This window comes from Mytilus trossulus, chromosome 8, assembly GCF_036588685.1.
Source record: "Mytilus trossulus isolate FHL-02 chromosome 8, PNRI_Mtr1.1.1.hap1, whole genome shotgun sequence".
NCBI lineage: Eukaryota > Metazoa > Mollusca > Bivalvia > Mytilida > Mytilidae > Mytilus > Mytilus trossulus.
The window spans coordinates 23,890,032-23,908,943 of NC_086380.1; the positions used below are offsets into that span (position 1 = coordinate 23,890,032).

Genomic DNA, 18,912 nt, shown 5'->3' on the forward strand with positions numbered 1-18,912 from the left:
TGACTTGTATAAATCCTGAAACCAAATTTCAGAAATCCTTGTATTGTAGTTCCGGAGAAAAATGTGACGAAAATTTTCAACTTGGCTATCATGTATAAAATCATACAAGTGTTTGGTAAACAGGAAGTTGTGGTGCGATGAATCTGAAAAGGCATCACATGGTATAGCTGACTTATATAAATCCTGAAACCAAATTTTAAAAATCCTTGTATTGCAGTTCCTGCGAAAAATGTGATGAAAAATATTCATGGGACAGAGGGACTGACAGACTGATGGATAGACAGACAGAGGTAAAACAGTATACCCCCCTTTTTCATAGCGGGGGTATAAAAAGATGAAGACAAAAAAAAGGTCACTATAATCCATAAACAAAAATAGATTCAGCAACAAGGATCCAATCATATCATAAACTAAAGGTAAAATCAAGTGACTAACTAGTATCACCTGTATTGTATGGCTGCTGATTCATATGATTTTACAATTATATTATAGACACTGACACAGTAAGGAAATATCCTTGTCTAAACACAATCAGGCTGGTCAATTATGAGACAAAAGAGAAAAATATAATATTGTTTTTTTTTTAATTTCCCATCTGATATTACATGAAAAAATAGTCATCTTTGGGTCTGCATCAACCAATCTATCAATCATCTTACTCTGACAATGTTTAAAGCTTGTTATTGCACACAAATCCTTCCTCTTTGCTGATGATGATGATTCACTACCTATAGGATACTGGTGGTATGTGTAATTCTTCTTTGAAGTTACACAGAAATGGATGGAGCTGGAAAGAAAAATTTCTGATAAATATTCTAATAGTAAAATTATACAACACATATTCTGTTTAAATGGGCCCTGATTAAATTCAAAAGGTTACACCCAAAAGTAGTCCTCTGTAGAAGATTCTTTTGAGGAAGGATCTTAATTAAAAACAAAGAGGTAACACCCATGTAACAAATATTCTGCTTCTAAATAATATAAAATATTGTCTGTTAGAAAAGTATTCTAGTATGAATTTATAATTTTGTTTGCTTCCAAAATTTTTGTTCTAGCTTTTGTATACTGGTACATTTGAAGGGTCTCAAGATATTCAGAATATTTTTATTTCCAGAATAGGATACATATGCTAATTTTTAAGACACAGCATAAAACATAATAGTACATTTTTATACGACCCAAAAAAAAAATTTGGGATCCTATAATGGTACGATGTCGTCGTCTACGTCGTCTGCGTCGTCCTAAGACACTTTCCGGATAATAACTTTAGTTTAAGTGAATAGATCTTAATGAAATTTTTTCAGAAGGTTCAATACCACAAAAGGAAGCTTGGGATTGATTTTGGGGATGATGGTCCCACCCGTTTAGGAATTAGGGGCCCAAAACAAGCATTTGTCTAGTTTCAGGATAATAACTTGTTTACAAGTATTTCAATTGCTCTGAAATTATACCACAGTGTTTAAAATCACAAGTAGAAGGTTTGGATTCATTTAATGGGTAATGGGGCCAAAGTTTAGGAATTAAGGGTCAAAAAGGGGCCAACACAAGCATTTTTCTAGTTTCCAGACAATAAATGGTGTGTAATTGCATGGATTTCTCTGAAATTGTACCACAATATGAACCATATAAGAAAGGGGGAGCTGGGATTAAGTTTTGGGTTAATTGCCTAAATATGTAGGAATTAAGGGCCAAAAAAGAAGAATGTTTCTGGTTTCCAAACAATCATGACAATAACTTGTGTTTAAGTGTATGGATCTCTCTGAAATCGTACTACAAGGTTCAATATTACAAAGGAAAGCATGGGATCGAGTTTAAGGGTTATTGCTCCAAGGGGGGGGGGGTCAATAAATGGGGGGGGGGGAGGGGTTGTTTACCATTTTTTTAAGGGATTTTTTTTTTCAACATTTTTCAAATTTCGAATTTTGAAAAGTTTCAAGAAGAAATATTCAGTTGCACAGTATTGTGCAATAGATGTGTTAGATCTTTGACCACATTAATGTTGTGGCAAAAACCAATATTAAGTAAAAAATTTGATCACAATCAAAATTCAGACAGTATCAAGCTTGAATATTGTGACCAAATTTGCATCAACTGTTCAAGGTTTGACCACTGGGGTTGTATAAAGCTGCGCCCTGCGGAGCACCTGGTTTCATTAAATATCATTAAATCAATGTGTTGATAAACTCAAGGCTCTGGAAACAAATATTATGTGATCTACAGTAATATCAGTTTATGAAAAGAATCATCAATAAAGGGAAATAACTCTTTCTGCACTTCAAACATGAAAAAAGTTTAGATATATTAGCATACTTCTATCTGTTCATTACTGTTTGCCTGTAATCTGTTCAGTTCCATTTCATACTGCTGTACTGTACTGTTAGAAAAAATAAAATACATAGGAAAAATAGAAGCCTAAGTCCATAGAACAACATAATTATTTGAATCACCAGCCATTTTGAGAGGCATCTAAAACATATCACTATTTTTATTCTTATGATGTTTCAACACTATTTTCCAAGGTTTGGGGATGGTTTAGCGGCCAGAAACATGTTTAACCCTGCAATATTCTTTCTATGCCTGTCCCAAGTCAGGGGCCTATAGTTCATTTGTTGTGTTTGGTTTATGTCTGTCATATTTGTTTTTTTATAAATTGTTTTGTAATAATTTAGGCTTTTAGATTTCACATTTGAATTATTTCACTATATTCCTGTCAGGACCATTTATATAACTAACATAGGGTGAGGGTCTTTCTCATCATTGAAGGCTGTACAGTTATCTATAAGTGCTAATATCCACCACATTAAAGCTCTGGTTGATAATTGTCAATCATAACACCTCTACTTATTTTTTCAATGACATGTATTAGAGTCCTCCTAGCCAATAGCTAGTTCTCAGAAAAAATAAACATATAAAAGGGTAGCATGGTCTGCCCCCTCCCTCACCCCAGTTATGTTTCTTGATTAATCAAAGAATTTCCAATTACACCAGGGGAGATAACTTTCTCACTAATAGTTCTGTTAATTCATGGGCAAATTATTACACATTACAAATAGTTGTTAATTCAAGGGGACATAATTACACATTACAATTTACGGAAAATCAACATTTCATTGACTATTAAAAAGAATTGTAATATGAAACCAATTAAAACAGGGAGCATACAGAATTCAATAGTTTTGTTAATCATAAAAATAGTTAATGTGGTTTAGTATAAGAATTAAAAGGTGGAGGCATGTTAAGGCTGTGAACAAATTTGTTTTGCTCAAATGTACCAAATGTAATAAGAGAAAAAAAAAAGAAATTTGTGACAGAGTAGTCAAGACTGTCTTGTTTTCTAAATAAATGGTAATGTTTTTTTAGAATATCATTGTCACATGCATTTTGACAGTCCCTGTTTTGTTCATCACATTCTCTAAATGGTTTTGATAAACAAATCTTACTTTTCTTCCTCTCTAACAACTTCTTCTAGAATTTCTTCATGGTTAGCAACATTCTGCGATTCTCCTGCAGCTAATCTCTAAAATATTTTTCAGAAAGAGTGATATGTTATATAAAAGTACTCTCCCATAGTATGATAAAAGATTCTATCATTAATGAATAAAATTGAAAACTGGATAATTTTCATTAAATAATTCTTTCAAGAAGAATGAGATATAATATGATGGTTAGTTTGCAAGTCAACAGTATGAATTTTGATCTGATTTGACAGGTGTGTTTGATCTTCAGCTTGATTGCCATATTTGACGTTCTGATTTACTTCTGAAGTGTAGTTTTTACCTGTATCTGTGTAATTTTCTTGATGTCTCCATAACTTTTCACTGGTGCTCTCAGTTTTTTCAACTGATCTTTAATACTGAAAAAAAGAAATCAGTGACTTAAAATATTAGCCCATCATGTCTAGATCTACATAATGTATTCAATTTAAAGGAAGAGAAATGAGAAATGAAGGGAGACAATTAGTGTTTTTCCAAAGAAAATTAATATTCAGTTTAGACAAATCTGATTAAAAGTTAAGTAAGAAATTTGATTGATTTTTTAAAAGGCTATTGTTGTTTAATTGCCAATGGAAAATATTATAAGTATATTCGGGATGAAGTGTGAATATAGGCTGTGACCAACAACACAAAGCAAGTGTTGTTAATAATTCTTGATTTTGTGATAGGGACCCGACAAGTTGCCATATATGATAAACAGTATGAACCAGATCTAGATACACCCATCCTATGCATATTGAAATTGATTCAAGAATAAAATGGAATATTGTAGATGGCATTAAATCAGAATCATAAATATGGATAAGCAGAAAAACTTGCAAAAGGTATTACAGCTTTGAAAAGTTGTCTAAAAATTGATGATTGACGTCCCATAACTCTGGAAAGGTCAACGTTTTTTAAAATAATGTAGAGATGCACAGACAAACTTAGGGCATCTACTTAATATTTATATATCATAAAAAGGCATTGATCTATATGAATATGTCTAAGGAATAGACACTAGACTTATATGTTACAAATTGTGGGTGAATAAAGTTCAGTAGTACCAACCCTTTTACTGTTTCAGACAATTTATCCTGTAGGTCGTCCACATCATGGCCTTCATTTGTTGCTTTAGACAATATGATTCTAAAAATAAAATTAAAAATTGTATATCTATCATTTTAGTTGATGTTACCTGTGGCACAATGTGTATGTTTAATATGCTACACAAGACTACAATGATAGTTTGCATAATCATCAAGACAGAAGAGCTTTCATGAAGTTGTAATTTGGAAAAAATATAGTGCCAAATTGCCTATGGAATGTTTGGATACCTTCATCATGTTCATAATGTCACACACAAGTGACATCAATAAGATAGTTGATGCTCAACATATTCTAAAAATCATGGTAAGAGTTTGTACAAAAAACATGAAATGGTACACATTTATAACATATGAAATGATCAGCAAAAAAAGTACATTTTTGTGTTTGAAATACTATTCTTTATCAAATTATGTGCCTGTCCCATGCAAAGATGGGTTTTTTTTGGTAGCAGTCTACAATTAATAAAAGTTCTTTTATAAATAGTCTTTTTTGTACTGGTCATCAGGCCTACCAAAGCTTACTATATTGTATTGATTTTGCTCATTGTTAAACCATACACTTGATTTAATAAATGTGATGTTAAATTACAATGGTAACATAATAATTTTACACATCATTATCTGTACAATGATCTTGATATGAAATAGTGACATTAAACTACTGTTAATTCAGAAATTATTGCATGCATTTAATATTGCGATTTTATCATTTAAGACTTAAATGCGATTTTATTTTTTACAATTTTGAGAAAAATCCAGGATTCTTCTTTAATTCATATAAAATATTTTAAAATGCAAGTTTAAATTATTTGCGTTTAGAACTCTCTTGCATTTTTCGCAATAATCAAAACCTTGCAACAATTTGTGAATTTACAGTATCTTTTTATGAAATAGTGGTAAATGGTGATTTATAACTAACCTTACACCTGTTTCTAAACATTCACCGATATATTCTTGTGTTGACTGATGAATTACTTTCCAGTTCTTGGTTTGCTTCCCAGTAAATGTCTTTTTCTTTACTGAAATAAATGTGGAGAATGTAATTGAAACATCTAGTCTTTGGATACATGATTTTTTTATTAAATAATGTATTTATGCTTTAAACTACAGTTTCAGTAACTTAGAGTACTCTCAGATCTGAACCCTGTTCGTGTGTCTATTGTGTTTTTGTTAAGAATAAGATATTTTATCTTTGTATTAATCTAATAAAAGAAGCCCTGTTCAACTGATTTTAAAATTTTGTTCCAGTGTTGTACTGTACCATCATGTTCCCAGGTTAGGGTGAAGGTTTGGCACCAGCAAACATGTTTAAACACCCCCTGTAAGGCTGTAACTGCAATTCAGTGGTAGTACTTTGTTGCTGTTTATCAAATTTGTATTTCATTTATTGTCTATTTTAAATACAACAAGAATGTGTCCTCAGTACACGAATGCCCCACTCGCACTATCATTTTCTATGTTCATTGGACCCTGAAATTGGAGTAAAATCTCTAATTTAGCATTAAAATTAGAAAGATCATATCATAGGGAACATGTGTACCAAGTTTGAAGTAGATTGGACTTCAACTTCATCAAAAACTACCTTGACCAAAAATTTTAACCTGAAGCGGGACAGACGGACGGACAGACGGACGGACGGACGGACGGACGGACAGACAGACGCACAGACCAGAAAACATAATGCCCCTCTACTATCGTAGGTGGGGCATAAAAATCAAGTGGTTAGGTTTTGCTTATTGTTGAAGGCTGTATTGTGATAAATAGTTTTTAACTTCTAAAATTTTTAAAACATATAGACCTCAGGCCGACCTTAAAAATATGTTTGTTTGCAGTTTTCCGACTGTACCTACAGACTAGAGGGTCGGTAGGTAGGAAAAATATTTTATTTTATCAGCCAAAAAGTTTAAACAAGCAGTTACACAAACCAAGTTTCTTAAAAAAAAAACAACCAAGAAACACTGAAAACCAACATGAAATGAATATAGGCATTGTCAGATAAAAAAAAACTTTTTGACCAAAACTGAAACTTTAACATAGTGTGATTATCCAATTTATGACATAAAATATGTTCTAATTATATTGAGACTGGAAGGTTCCGTAACGAAGCGCTACCAGAACGAATATGTGTACTGTGTGAAAAGCAAGAGATCGAAGATGAAAAACATTTTATTTTAAACTGTCCATGTTATGATAAACTTAGACAAAGGTTTCTACCTATGGCCGCATTAGACAATTTTAGTGACAATAACGAAAAACTTATCCATTTATTAAAAAACTGTCAAATTCAAACTGCAAAATTTGTAAATTCGGCTTTTATTCATAGAAAAAAACAACTTTACTTCTAATTCTGTATTTTTATTTTGTAAATTTTTACGTTTTCGGATACGATATCATATTGTTTAAAGTGACATATAGGTCCAATGGGCCGGGTGTAAATATAAAATTGCTATGTATATAATTGTATAAATGTATGTTGTGATACACATGTCACTATAATAAATAATTACTTACTTACTTACTTACTTATATACTGAAACACTTATAAACAAGGAATGACTAGAACTGTTTTAAAGAAATATATTCACTGACATGTATGCTTCCTGACTAGAATATGATCATGAGTAGAGTATTTTCATCAGAAAAAATGTAGATATTAAAAATTTAGTAGACAATGTATTTTAAAGTGTATTTTTAATAATAAAAAAAATAAGCCATTGAATCTTCCTCAATTGAAAATAAGGCAACTCAAAAAAGACTGTTTTCATATTTCTATAAACAATATTTAATTATATATGTAATAAGGTTATATTTTGAAAGATATGTTGATGCCAGGCTTAAATGAAAACCAAAGAAAACTTGCTAGTTTGGGTTGAAATCCATAGCACCCCACTAATATGATTAAAGTAAATGGTCTGTACTGAAATGTTTTGACTGCATAAAAAAAATTGGCAGCATAGCTCCTAGGAACCTGTTTTAATTCAATTCACACAGGCCACAAAGCTTTGGTATATTTAATATTGTATAAAGAAAGAGAATAATTGCAATGAGTGGGGCAACTCCCCTTATCCTAAAGGAGCATACTCATTGCAATCCAAGATAGATTGAATATATTGTATATTTATTTTTCAAGCTAATCATTCATTTTCTCTACATGTTTGTGTAGTTTGGGTTGATTTGGCATGGTCTCTATCCATTTCAATTTCAAATGAGCTCTTTCTCCGTAAAGGCATGATAACATGTACATGTATCCATAAATTCATGGAGGAATGGTTTCATCTTTGTCTTCTTCACAACGATTTATAGAAAATAAGACATACTTCAAGCTGCTGTCGAATTGTTTAACCACTGAAATTGGTTTATAAAGTCAGGCTCAAAAGATTCTGTACCCGATTTGTTTGAGACAGAAAGTTGTTGAGAAAGATGAGTTATCATGTCAGTTCTTCTTCTTCTTCTTCAATGATATCATCAAAGACATCATTTTATGTGCCTGAATCTGTATAAACAGTTTACTATTCAACTTGTTTGTTTGTTATTAATCTTAAAATTGACAGAAGTCGACAGCGTTAAGTACTCCTCCATAACTTTTTACCCTCCTACCTAGGAGTCTACTCCCGTATTCGGAAGAAGAACTTCATGGATACCTGTAAACAATTTCCATGTGCTTTATCATTAAACGGTCACATGAACGCTTGACGGGAAGGCGAGAAAAACCGAACTTAAAACGTGTAATTGACCTAGACTGAAACCAATTCCGGAAAGGACCAGAATTTCCGGATCTCGTTTATAGAAGTATTAAAAATAATTTCTTCAAATTTAAAGCAATAAAATTTTCACAGTCGGGAGGATTTTCAAGGGTCGGTCGGTAAACTGCAAACAAACAATATTTTAATTTAAGCCTCAAAGGCTGTAATCATGGGAAATAACTCCTTTCTCAACTAGTGTTGTTAGAAACCTATCAATACATGTATAGAAAAAGCATTTTTATGAATGTTTCAATCTTTATTTGAATTCTTTTAGATAAAATTTCTTGACTAATAAATTAGTCTCAGGTACTCGTGCCTTTATATGGGGACCAAGTCCACCAATTACGGTAGGAAAAAAAATCAGGATTTTTTTTTCAAAATTTTGTATTCTAATAACATGACTAATGAACTCAAAATTGTTATTTTTTTTATAAGACTTTTTTCAATCCCTGCATTTGCGCAGAAATCTGCTCCCTTTTCCCGGTCTTCTTTGCATGAGGCCTTGAATAAATTGTATATTTATCAGTCTAGTTAAATATCGGATTGAAACTCAACACCAATTCATTTTTAATAATTGTTTGATATGATTTGATACCTAATGTTTACATTGAATATGACATCATAACTTTAATAACGTCGCAGCTTATAAATCCCTAGCAACAGAACAAAAATCTGAAACATTACAGTATTTCTGTTTCTTTTATAAACATGTTTGAATTAAAAAAATTATTCAAACAGACTTCGTCCCCATTCACAGGTATAAATGCCTGCCTCATAAGTCATATTATGCCACGTTTTTTTATTTGTTGGTTTACAGATCCGCCGACCCGATTTTGCCGATTTTCAGAAAGAAAAAAATAATTGATTTTTCATGCTTTTTTATTCAGGCTGACCCTTAAAAATGCATTATCCCTGAAAAATAATTAAAATTTTCTTTTATTATGAAATGAAATGCATTAATCATTAACAAAGTTGATAACACTTTCTGTTGTGAAAAATAAAACTTCCAATTTACGTTTCTAAAAATAGACAAATCAATTATAACTGACCTTGAAATGTTTTTTGCGCAAATAATTTTGCGGAATGAAACCTGTGTTTAAAACCAATTACAAATAAGTTCGTTTCCCTTATTTGTCATCAGTCCGTAAGATGCATCATCTCAGAGAAATAGACTTATCCGGAATACATCAAAGTACCGGTACTGAATAATAACAAATCATTTGAAATTTTCTTGTTTCATAGATAACAAAAAATATCGATCATTGGGATGAAAAACCGGATTGCATGACAACTGATTAACCTGATATTGTCGTTTTTCCAGTGGATGAGTCTATGACGTTTTTCGACATGTGTGTTGAAACTAATTTTTGTACGACGTTTTTATATATTTTTTCTTTATCGTTTTTGTGCTTGAACATCATTATTCACCAAGTTTTCTGGAGTTGATTGAGAGCTACGTGAATCTGTTTTTCTTGTTTGTGAAATGACGAGTTAATTTCATCTTTGTCCATGCAACCCCCCTTTTTTACAGGAAATTATTAAACGATGTCATGCGATGTTCATGATCACTGATCAATAATATTTCATCGAACTTAATGTTAAATAATGATGACAAAACAGCAAAATAAGACAAACATTTTGTAAGAAAGGTGAAATTTATATTTATTTTGCATATTTTTTCTGTTTTGAAAGATTTTTTTTAAATTTTTTTTTCCCCGACCGACCGACCTGACTATTTGATGCGAAAAATCCGTAAACCAACAAATTAAAAAAACGTGGCCTTAGCATTACACTCTCTGGTTACAATACACCTTATCGCTATTCCCGGCTGACCCGGCCGCTTGAACTTTTGGCGCATACAACAATAACTTTTTCATTGTGGCGTCGGCTATTTTGTTTTATGATGTCATAATTTTACGGGAACCTGTGTGATATCCAGTAATGGCGGACAAATACGATAAGGTGTATATCACCAAACAAAGTTACAGAAGTGTCACTTCTATGTGTTACCTAATGTTTCAAACTTTTTGGAGCTAATAAGACTCTTTCTTTTTACTTCAGATGCTGGAACAGTAAATTTGTGTATTGAAGTTTGCAAAGACTTATTTTTGCTAGAATTCTGGTTAGTTCTTAATTTTTTTGCTGTTTTCTTGTCATTCGCTTCTTCTGTATTTTTTCTTTTGGTTGTTTTAGTTTTAGCCATACTCAAGTGATCTCAAGTGCTGCTACATATGTGGTATAAAGATAGATTCATGGCATAAAGTGATTTCAATTTTCGCAGAAAATAATTGTTCAATGTCAATTTTCAACTTTTTGTCATTTTAGACTTTACTTGATTTCAAACGCAGAACAGATGGAAATAAAAAATCTAGTTTTAGACTCGTATCCGGATTACATATGTTTCAGCTGTCAAAGATCTACTACAAACAAGAGAAGTGGATTAGTTTTTAGGTATAATGACATGTCAGTTCCCTCAGAACACTCATGCAGTGACATATGCAGTCATTTTATGCAAAGAATATTTATTTTATCTGCACAGTCTAATATTTTTACTTTAAATATCTGTTCAAATTTCATGATCAGTACATCATCATGATCATGTTCACAGTTCATCAAAGATTTCTTCTGACATATATACATCTATGTAATTCTAGAGCGTCTGAGCCTCAATAAGAACTTTTTTGGTGAGTGAGTGTCATGGCCAAGCGAGAAAGCTTCATATTGTGTTCAGAGGCTGATATTTCATTGTTTGATTTTACTATTTTAAAATGTAGAGAGTGTCATTATCTATATATTAATATAGCAGTGATTGCTGTTCATGTGTAGAAGAAACTTGATAAAAATGATAGTTAATAGCAAATACACTTTATTTATGATATACCTATGTTCATAGAAATGGTATACAGAAACACAAAAATCATGGAATTTAACAGAAAACAAAAAAATAACGGTCTTTAGAAAAAAGAAGAGTACTTGAAAGGGGGTCTCATTGGGGGGTTCCGATCCCGGATCCCTGTTTTGTCAGATTCCCGTATCCTGCTTACACTATGTATGTAACCAATTCTCATTTTTTTGTCATTTCCCGGGTCCCGCAAGACCTCATTTCCCGTTTTCACGACACAATAATTTGACTTTCACGTTTCACGCTTACGAAAAATCGGCAATCCCGCGTCACGCTTAGACCCCAATGAGACCCACTTGAAATAATTGTCTTGTCTTAAAGTACCTATGACTTTTGATACCTTTTCTAAAATTCTCCAGACATGTCACATACAATCTTATACAATAATTCATCCTACAGCAATATTAACATACTTTCAATCAAGCTCTAAATGCCCGCTTTTTAGCAGGTGTGTTCTAGTATTTTTCATTACACATTTGATTTAATCTGGCAAAAAATAGCCTAGTACATGCAAATTATCAGCAAAATTTAAATATAGGATCACAACTGTATCATCTGCCCTTAAAGCTGTGACTTACCAGGTTTAATTTAGGTGAACGAAGACTTTATATATAATGGTATTAAGACTGGGCTAACATGTACATGTAGTCTAAACCTCTCATAAAACTCATGTATGCTAATTATATAAATATACACCATTCTTGTGTATTTTATCTTACTATGTTAGTTACTTACTGTATTACTTTGTTCATCTATCATTTTATCATCAGGCTAACATGGCTATCTGGTTTTATATTTTTAAACATTCTTAAAAGAATTTTACTTGTCAAGACAAATGTGATATCTTATTCATTGACATTTGGTGCCAAAATATTTGTGACCAATTTATCTATTTGTGAAAATATTGAAATTATTATGACTCATATGAGAGAATTTAATTCAGAATTGGTATTAAAGGTGTGAAAATATTATAAAGAGATAAAATTTAAGAATGAAATTATAAGAGTAATTGTTATCATGGTTATTATCTTTTAATATTAATTAATGTGGATGCTGTCACTTTTCATGCTTATTGTTAAAGGTATGAAATGTCATTTTAAATAGAGTATTGCTGCTAATTTGTTTTGTTAATTGAGTATTATACATTTTCAATTTTTAGTATAAATATTAGTTGTGAATTTGAAATATTCAGAACGAACACCCAATTGAAAAGAGAACATACAAATATAGGCATGTTTGAGATGGACACAGTAGGAGTTTTAATGTAATGGCTGCTGATATTGCTCTTTGTATTGTTAGACTATTTAGTACTTTGGTTGGAATGAAATTCATACCTGTCAACATTTCTAAAATGCCCATGGGGGTTTTATGTGCAAGATAGCTTTCATAGTCATAAAAAAAAACCTTAAGAGATGCCGTCTAATAAATTTTAATGTTGTATATATATTTGCATCTCCATATTTTTAAATACTATACCGATTGTTTTGTTTTATATTGAGGACACAATTGATATTTAAAAATTTCTGTTTGAGAGCCTTCAATTGGATATTTGTTAACTGCTCCCTAGTTATGTCATTGAATTGGTGACCTTAACAAAATGTTAAAGACTTAAATGATTTTCTAATTATTTTACAAATAAAATCATGACCCTGTATCATAAGGGGAGCCAACCCAGTTTTACACATCCTTCCTTTTTACCTTAAGGTAAGAACAGCAATCTGATTTAAAATTATACCACTGGTGTAAACTTGAGGTGCATTTGTCAGTCCTACATGTCATATAAATCTGCTGCAATTCGAATTAAAGAAATATCAAAATTTTAACCTTTATTTCAGGAAAAAGATAAATATAATCATGGAGGTTGATGAAGAAAACCATCAGCAGTGCCCTCTATTGGATTCAAACATATGGAGAACCAGATCAACAGTCACTTCATGTAACAGCTTTATGTTGCAGAACAAAGTAGCTTGTGATATAACCTTCACACTAGGTTCTGAAAGTCAAGAGGTTGTGGCTCATAAATATGTATTAATAAGCAGGTCACCAGTGTTTTATGCAATGTTTTGTGGACCAGTAGCAGAGAGCTCTGATGTTATTAGTGTACCAGATATTGAACCAGATATATTTCAATCTTTATTAAGGTGAGTAAGGGAAACAAACAAATAAAACTCATGCATATCCTCATTTCTATTTTTTTAAAGTTTTGACATGAATGTGTCCTTTTTTTCCACCAGATTTTATTTGTCATCTTTATATATATATATAGCAGGGTTAAAGAACATCAGTTGTTCGACCTGTTAGTCAAATGCGTTTTATTTAAATATACTTTTTCACTTTTTTGGTCTTTTGGAAAATGTTGTTTGTGCTGTTTTTAGACCCTTCTACAATGAAATTTGTTTGACATGCACACGTATAAAAATTGCGGTTTTTATCCAACGCAATCATAGGTTTGAACGTAGTTTTCAATTTAGACTCGTATATATATATATATATATACAACTCGTCTTAACATCAACCCAACAATGTTAGATCTGTAAATTTGCTTTCGCAAATTTTTGGTTCTTCCCTCGCCGGGATTCGAACCCATGCTACTGTGATATCGTGACACCAAATCGCCTGCACTGCAGCCGTCCCGCTATATATATAAAATGACTGAATAAATAGTCAACGATCAATCTTACAGGGCGATGGATCATGTAATATGATTCTGTACACTACAAAATATATTATATAAAAAGTCAAAAAGGGTACAACATCACCATAAAATAACTATAAAATATACAAATATTAGATATTTCGGATAACAGATATCCTTCTTCAATAATAGCACGATGTCAAATGAATCATGTCAATTCAAATCGAGACTCTATCAAAATCTATTTTTATTTTTGGCATATTTCTGTAGTCTTTGCGGTGTGTTTGGAAATTTTAAAATTGTTCCAGCGTTCGCTTAAATTGTATAAATCAAGATTTTGATAGAGTCTCGATTTGAATTGACATGATTCATTTGACATCGTGCTATTATTGAAGAAGGATATCTGTTATCCGAAATATCTAATATTTGTATATTTTATAGTTATTTTATGGTGATGTTGTACCCTTTTTGACTTTTTATATATATATTATCACAGTAGCATGGGTTCGAATCCCGGCGAGGGAAGAACCAAAAATTTGCGAAAGCAAATTTACAGATCTAACATTGTTGGGTTGATGTTTAGACGAGTTGTATATATATATAAGTACGTCTGAGTCCTTTACTATAGATAATTTAGCTGATCTGTAAAACAATAACATCTTCATGCCTTATATATCATGTACTGTAGTACGTCGATAGATTAAAACTGACGTGGAAAGGTAACACATGCCCACCGAAAGCTCTTTTTTGAGAGCCCAGGTGGTCGTGTGGTCTAGCAGGACGGCTGCAGTTCAGGCGATTTGGTGTCACGATATCACATAAGCATGGGTTCGAATCCCGGCGAGGGAAGAACCAAAAATTTGCGAAAGCAAATTTACAGATCTAACATTGTTTGGTTGATGTTTAGATGAGTTGTATATACATTATGTACACAGCCATGTATCACTATCATTGATGGCGATCCGATGGAAACATCTGTTGTAGGGTTGTCACTGACTCAGACGTACTTATATATATATATATTTAAATGTCTAAGAATATAACTAAAACACACTAATTGATACATTAAAAAGTTCTATTAGATGTTAAATAGAAATACGCAATATTTCGCTAAACAAATTAGCTTCATCAGGCGTGTGCATCTCTAAAGGTGAAATCGGATGCATGACAGAAAAATACTTTTGTAGCTTAATCTATACAAGATTTGAGGGATGGGTGTAACATATTAATTCGGTCATAAAACATGTTTGTAGCTACAACTACATGAAGTTGGAATAAAAGTTTAACACATTTATAGATGTTCGATTAATTGTATGAATTTTTATAAATTAATTTGTATGATTTCAAGATAACTATGGTTTTGATTTGCTTTGAAATCTTTTTTCGTCTCTCTCATTGAGTCCATCAGGTTCAAGAGTTCGTAACTGGTGCATCCAAAATCTCTCTCTTTTTTGTCTTCCTTGTGTATCCCAATTTTGATTTTTCTCAATGATTTGAAATGTGATGTTTTCAAAATCATGTCCTGCTCTTAAAAGGTGTCTTGTAATTGGGCAGTTCCTTTCTTTTGTATAAAATGACTGATTGTTATTTAGTCGGATGTTAAATGGGGTTTCTGTTTCACCAACATATTGTAATTTGCAAGTTCCACACGTTAGAACATAAATGCAATTTTGCGTTTTGCAATTATTTTCACAAACTGATCCACGCTTAATTAGATTGAATGTTGATTGTTGCTATTTTTAGACATTATATATATATTATATATATATATATATATATATATATGTATTTAGGCCTATGAGTAAATGATAAACTTATTTCTAGAAACCAATACAATATATAGATTTAAAAAGTATTCTCTGCATTGTCAGATGGTTTTTAGTAAGTACATGTACCACTTTATTGTATGGCAAAACTTTCAAGAGACATTATGTTTGACTATTGTTGATGTGATCGTTGTTGTATTAGAAGGCAACTTGATTTCCAGTTTAACATTTAGAAAGAATTATGCTTAACTTTACTTAAATAAGATATTTACATTGTTTTATTTATGTTCGGAAAATTGTGACTGGTAAGGTTTTTGAAGAAATAAAGCTCATGTTTTAAATTTCAATAAAATTATTTGTATGCAGCATTTTCTTAATTTAATATTTAGTTATCTTGCAATTTTGTTTATTTTTCACAATCACCATTATTAATGCATGCAAGCTTAAGACTAGCAAACATTTCTGAATTTTCATTATGAATTTTTATATTTCAGCTATCTGTATTGTGATGATGATTCTGTTGTTGATAGTGATTCTGTGATGGCATTGTTATATGCGGCCAAGAAATATTCTATTTATAGCCTTGAAGATGTGTGTAAACAATTCCTCAAAGACAACATTAATTTCGACAATGCATGCCTAATTTTAGAACAATCCCATGCATTTGATGAGAAAGATTTATACGAAGAATGTCTGAAGTTTATATGGAAGAACGGTGAAGAAATATTAGAAATGAGCTGTGTTAAAGATCTCTGTGAGAAATGTATGCAAGATATCATTGCTTCTGATGCACTGAATGCCGATGAAAAACTTGTTTATGAATGTGTTGTATCATGGTCAGAAATACAATGTATAAAGAAAAAGATGGAAGTAAATGATCAAAACCAACGAGAAGTACTTAGTAACATTTTGTACCAAGTAAGATTTCCGCTGATGCCCTTATCATATTTCGCTGATCATGTTTCAGAGAAACAAATATTATCACCTGAAGAAAAACTCAACTTATACAAATACTTGTGTCAGAGCAGATCAGGGGCAGTAACTCCATTTATTTCACGCTATAGAAGTAAGAAAACAAGTTTACATTGTAAGAGGTTTAAAGGTATGGTTGATAGTAGTGATTGGGTCCAAAAGGGCAAAAAGGATGCTGTATCATTCAGTTGTAGTGTACCAATATTGATGCATGGAGTCTGTATGTACCGATCAGGACTTACTGGCGCCCCCTATGATATCAGATTAGAACTCTATGATGAAAGTGATAATCAGCTGACATGTGTTCATCGTACAGAAGATACAATTGAAAGTACGGTTGAAGGGAGATTTCTGTTTCCTGTTTTATTTGATCAGCCATTGAAAATCCTCTCATGCTCATATTATACAATTGTTGTAAAAATGATTGGGCCAAAGAGTTTTTATGGCGAGCGTGGGAGGAAGAAAGTAGTATGTGGTAATGTTACATTTGAATTCATCTCTGCACCAAATAGAAGTACAAACTCCACCAATGTGTTCACTGGGCAAATTCCTGTCATCTTGTTTTCTCCATGGCTGTAAATGTTAATGGTCATCATGGTAGACATTCAATCTGATCAAATTACAAGCAAAGCTATCAGCAAGTCGTAGACACTAGATCTGTATTTCAATGAGATTTGTTGACCTTTTATCACTTTCAATATTTCGTTGATTCAAGTGTTCAATTCCCATTGATCATGTTGATTGGATTGTTCATGACATTCATGATTGCTGTACAAAAAATGTTGTTATTACTCTTTTTCACTTAAACAAACAATTACAAAATTAAGATTAAAAAATGTCATTTTGCATATTAACGACGGTTTATGACTATTTAATTGTAACAATTGCTTTTGTCATTACTGTACACATGTTGCATGAAAGATAGTATGGATTATGATAATGTTGCCTAACTTGTTTCAAACTTAAGGCTTGTAAGGAATTTTTATCCTTGAAATGATATTCCAGTTTAATGTTAATTTTTTTTTTTAATATATAAGAGTGGGGCCAAACCTTGAAATGTGAAATTTTGTTTTTTACTCTATTTATCATGAGCTCAAGGTTGTTTTATACATTGTATATTGCTTTTTTTTATTTGGAATCTCATGCTTGAAATTTTGAGGCTGGTTTTGCATGGCTCTGAGCTCTCTGACATGGGTTAAGACGTGAAATATATGTAAATAGAGGCAAAACCTTCAATGATAATTTAGAAAATAAGTCAGTGCTTTTTCTACTAAATTCATTCCAAATTTAACAAAAACAAACAATCAGTGGTTCATAATGTTCAAGAAAAGCATTATAGTATATAACACTTCAATATGTCAAGCGCATTTTGTGTCCTGCTTTGTTTGTTCTTTTACATTGTTCAGCTTTTTTCCTATTGTGTATCAAGCCTTGACTTATATGCTCTTAATAAAAGGGCTGGTTAAGTGATATATGATGACAAAAATAAAACCCCAAACTCCATACAAACCTAATATCAATTAAATGGAATATATCCAAAGCAATAGCAAATATATTTCTTCTTTGGACAGGCTTTTGAGAATTTGCTAATTCATTAAAAATTATTGGTCACTATTTTTTACCTGCATTCTTAATTTCTGTAGAGATCCTTAAGTTTAAAAAAAAAAAAAAGATTGTGCGATTGTCTTACTAGTTACCATGGCTTCTTATTTACTATAAATTCTGAAATTATTGTGTGCATTTTGTTTTTGCGATATAATCATTATAGACTAGTATGCAATTTTAATATTTACAATATTGAGTAAACCCTGTTAAACTTATTATACAAAATATTTCAAAATACGAGTTTAAATTATTGCATTTTTTGCAATTATGAAAACATCCCAATAACTTCTGAATTTACAGTATACCTTATATGTTTGATCATGTATGTTTCTTTTTAAAAAATGATGATCATGTTTTATAACTTCAGAACATATTTTGATGTATTTATATAATCCGGTGAGTGTAATAGATATTTCTGTATTTATCATGTGTATGGCTCATAATTATAGATTCAAATGTGCATCTATATAACGTTTAACTTATTTCTCTAAAGATATGTATTTGCACAGGTTGTTATGTAAACATAAATAAATATATCGCTGTTCAATAAAAATATTTGACAAATTCTTGAATTTCTGTTTATTACATATGTCACTGTGCTTAAACGGCCGTGGGTAACTTAAGTTACCCACAGCCCAAGATGGAGCCGCCTGGCTTCGGTTAGGAAGTTTGCTCCTATATAATTACAATACCACGAATACAAAAGA

The 18,912-nt window shown here is 31.5% G+C and overlaps 2 protein-coding genes across 2 annotated transcripts; one reads left to right on the forward strand and one right to left on the reverse strand.

Moving 5' to 3' along the window:
• Positions 1 to 565: 565 nt before the first annotated feature.
• On the reverse strand, positions 566 to 10,649 carry LOC134680727 (uncharacterized). The gene is made up of 7 exons (XM_063539933.1): positions 10,336 to 10,649; positions 5,502 to 5,601; positions 4,545 to 4,622; positions 3,778 to 3,853; positions 3,441 to 3,517; positions 2,311 to 2,374; positions 566 to 787 (listed from the first exon to the last, which is right to left on the reverse strand). Exons 1-7 carry the CDS (start codon positions 10,526 to 10,528, stop codon positions 725 to 727), a joined length of 651 nt encoding a protein of 216 aa, XP_063396003.1. The 5' UTR covers positions 10,529 to 10,649; the 3' UTR covers positions 566 to 724.
• A 1,784-nt stretch (positions 10,650 to 12,433) lies between these two features.
• LOC134680728 (BTB/POZ domain-containing protein 6-like) lies at positions 12,434 to 18,257 on the forward strand. Its single transcript, XM_063539934.1, has 3 exons — positions 12,434 to 12,491; positions 13,063 to 13,368; positions 16,123 to 18,257. The coding sequence occupies exons 1-3, from the start codon at positions 12,460 to 12,462 to the stop codon at positions 17,177 to 17,179; spliced, it is 1,395 nt and encodes a 464-aa protein (XP_063396004.1). The 5' UTR covers positions 12,434 to 12,459; the 3' UTR covers positions 17,180 to 18,257.
• Positions 18,258 to 18,912: the final 655 nt, after the last annotated feature.